The 2,633-nt window shown below is 54.0% G+C and overlaps 1 protein-coding gene across 1 annotated transcript in view; it reads left to right on the top strand.

The window, feature by feature from the left end:
• LVRN (laeverin) overlaps positions 1-2,633 on the top strand; it is a 117,039-nt gene that overhangs the window by 9,017 nt on the left and 105,389 nt on the right. The window contains exons 2-3 of the mRNA XM_013005657.2: positions 1,692-1,927; positions 2,424-2,627. Coding sequence (XP_012861111.2) covers positions 1,692-1,927; positions 2,424-2,627 — 440 coding nt within the window. The remainder of the gene's footprint in view (positions 1-1,691; positions 1,928-2,423; positions 2,628-2,633) is intronic.

The raw sequence follows: 2,633 nt of genomic DNA, 5'->3' as shown, positions 1-2,633 counted from the left end.
TTACTCACTGCCATCAAGTTGATTCTGACCTATACTGACCCTATAGGACAGGGTTTTCATTACTGTGATAGTTCTATAATCGTTTGGCAATTAGAGGATTATGAGGGAAGGGGTGGAGTCTAGCCTCTCAATCAGATGATAGCCAATGAGGTCTCTGTGTGGGCATGGCCTTCCCCCGACGATTCTGGAAATTGCTGTACAGTATCTCCTCCTTGGAGGCAGTAGACACTTTCCCTGCTCACTCCCTGAGAGATGCTCTACTGACAAAGACACATGGCACTTCACTGATAAACCCTGTGTCCTGGGAACTAGAGGAGCCAGGTGGAGACCCCTGCCAGTACTGAGATGCTTCTACTGGCACTGGATCCACAAGATATTGCATCCACTGACCTGTGATCTCCCTGCTTTCAGCATCATTGCATGTGTTTCGTGAGTCTGTAGAGGAGTTTATAGATTCATATTGCACATATGGGCTAATATTGGCCTTATGGACTTGATCTGAACTGGGCTGGGATGTTTTCGCAATATTCCAACTGCTCTGGAATATAAAGCTCTTTCCTATACATGTGAGAGTATCCATGAATTTGTTTCTCTAGTCTAACCAGACTAACACAGTATCCAAGACTGTAAGGAGACTGCCACCTTCAAAGCATTAGCGGAACATAATAAGCCAAAGGAGAGCTGCTTTCCATTTAAAAAACAAACCAAAGCAACGAATAAAAACTCTTTATGGGACTACAGCTGGACAAATGATTGGACGTCACAGAAAAGACTTTGAGCTACATATACCATATCTTTGGAAGTAGGTGAAGCCTCTTTAATAGCCACAATGGAAAAATGCTCTTTGCTCTGAAAAAACGGAACAAGGCGAATAGATGGTATAAAAACCTACTGCCATCCAGGTGATTCTGATTCATAACAACCCTAAATAGGGGCCTGCGGCTGTAAATCTTTACAGGAGCAAATAGCCTCCACTTTCGCCCACAAAACGGCTGGAGGGTTTGAACTGCCAACCTTGTAGTTAGCAATCCAATGCTTACCCTACAAGTTGTTGTTAGTTTTAGGTGCTGTGGAGTTGTTTCCAACTCAAAGCGACCCAATGTACAAGAGAAGGAAACAATGCCTGGGCCCTGCCCCATCCGACAATTGTTATGTTTGAGCCCATTGTTGCAGCCCGTGTGTCAATTCCTTTCAACGAGGGTCTTCCTCATTTTCGCTTCCCCTCCACTTTCCCAAGCATGATGTCCACATCCAGGGACTGGTCTCTCCTGACAAGTCCAAAGTACCTGAGACGAAGTCTCCAGGTCCCTGCCTCTGAGGAGCATTCTAGTTGTACTTCTTCTAAGACATAAGCCCAAATATTTCTTCTGCCTTCAAAGGTGTGTTCAGGCAACCGCCTCCTCCCTTGCTCCCAGCGCTTCCTGGTTTTTGCAATCTCGTTCTCGATTTACTAGAGTGCGTGCTTGCGTGTAGACTCAGAAGCCCAAGAACAAGCCCAGGAACTCTCCCAGGCGCACCAGCTAAATAGCAAACAGATGCGGGGCATGCAGAGGACCTCACCCGGCTAGGGCACTGCTTGGGAAACAAGTTCCAGCCCTGTGGTTTCCGGGTAGAAAGGCTGGCCGCCAGATTATTTTATTCTCTTTGTTGAAATGGGGCAGTTTTGAAAGTAAGGCTCCCCCCTTTCCCAGGCAGAGGTGCTGTCGTGCAGTCCCAGTCAGCGTGAGTTCACTGCAGGCTGTCGGTGGGTCCCGGCCGGGTCGTCTTTCCGAAGTCAGGCCGCCCTCTGGTGCAGAGCCACCCCTCCGCCGGGCTCCCTACCTTTCTCCCCTCCCTCACCGCCGGACTCCTGGCTCCTAGTCCGCAGCCGGGGCCGCGGGCGCCCCGGGTTTCTTCGGGAATCAATGGGGACGCTTTGGCTTTGGAAGTGTGTTTGGACGGCGTGGCCACCACAGTCACCGCTCCAGCTCCACTCTCACACTCGCGCCCCGAGCGCGCGGTGCCAGCTGAGAGACGAGGCGGGTTGCCTGGACGGTCTTAACCCTTAACCCTCGGCCAAGAAGCCGAGGGTGCTGTGTACCTGCTGCCCTTTCGAGAACACCAGAAATCTTACGGGGCGGGAGGCGGGGGACAGATGAGCACACCCCAACAAACTCTTTTCATCCACATATTCCTGCGGGAGGAATGCCGACTGGAGTGAACTCGAACGGCCTCCCCACCACCCCTATCCTGGAAGCCTCCTGTGCGCGGGATTTCTCTTAGGACCCAAGGAGTGCGCGCTTGGGTGCTCAGGGTCCGCCTCCCCCGTCCCCACCCCCCCACTCCCCTCCACCCCGGGCTCTGACGGGGGCTGGGGGTGGGCTGGGAAGGCAGGGACCTGGATCTGATTAGCAGGGAGAGGGAAACTTCGGTTCCCACTCTAGGCTCCCGCCTCCCAATCCTCGCCGGCTCTTGGAGGACGCGAGGCGAGGGTCCCTGCCCCGAGCACCCCCGGGACTAGACCTGCGGGCTCGTCCCCCGACCCGCTCGGCCATGGGGCCCTCTTCCACCTCGGGCTTCTACGTGAGCCGCGCGGTGGCGGCGCTCCTGGGCGCCGTGGCGGCTGCGCTGGTGCTGGCGCTGGCGGTGTTCGG

The sequence above is a fragment of the Echinops telfairi genome, unplaced genomic scaffold, assembly GCF_000313985.2.
Source record: "Echinops telfairi isolate 266 unplaced genomic scaffold, ASM31398v2 ScPeMD7_7469;HRSCAF=8507_1, whole genome shotgun sequence".
NCBI classification, from domain to species: Eukaryota; Metazoa; Chordata; class Mammalia; order Afrosoricida; family Tenrecidae; genus Echinops; species Echinops telfairi.
This window is presented reverse-complemented; position numbering and strand designations above follow the sequence as displayed.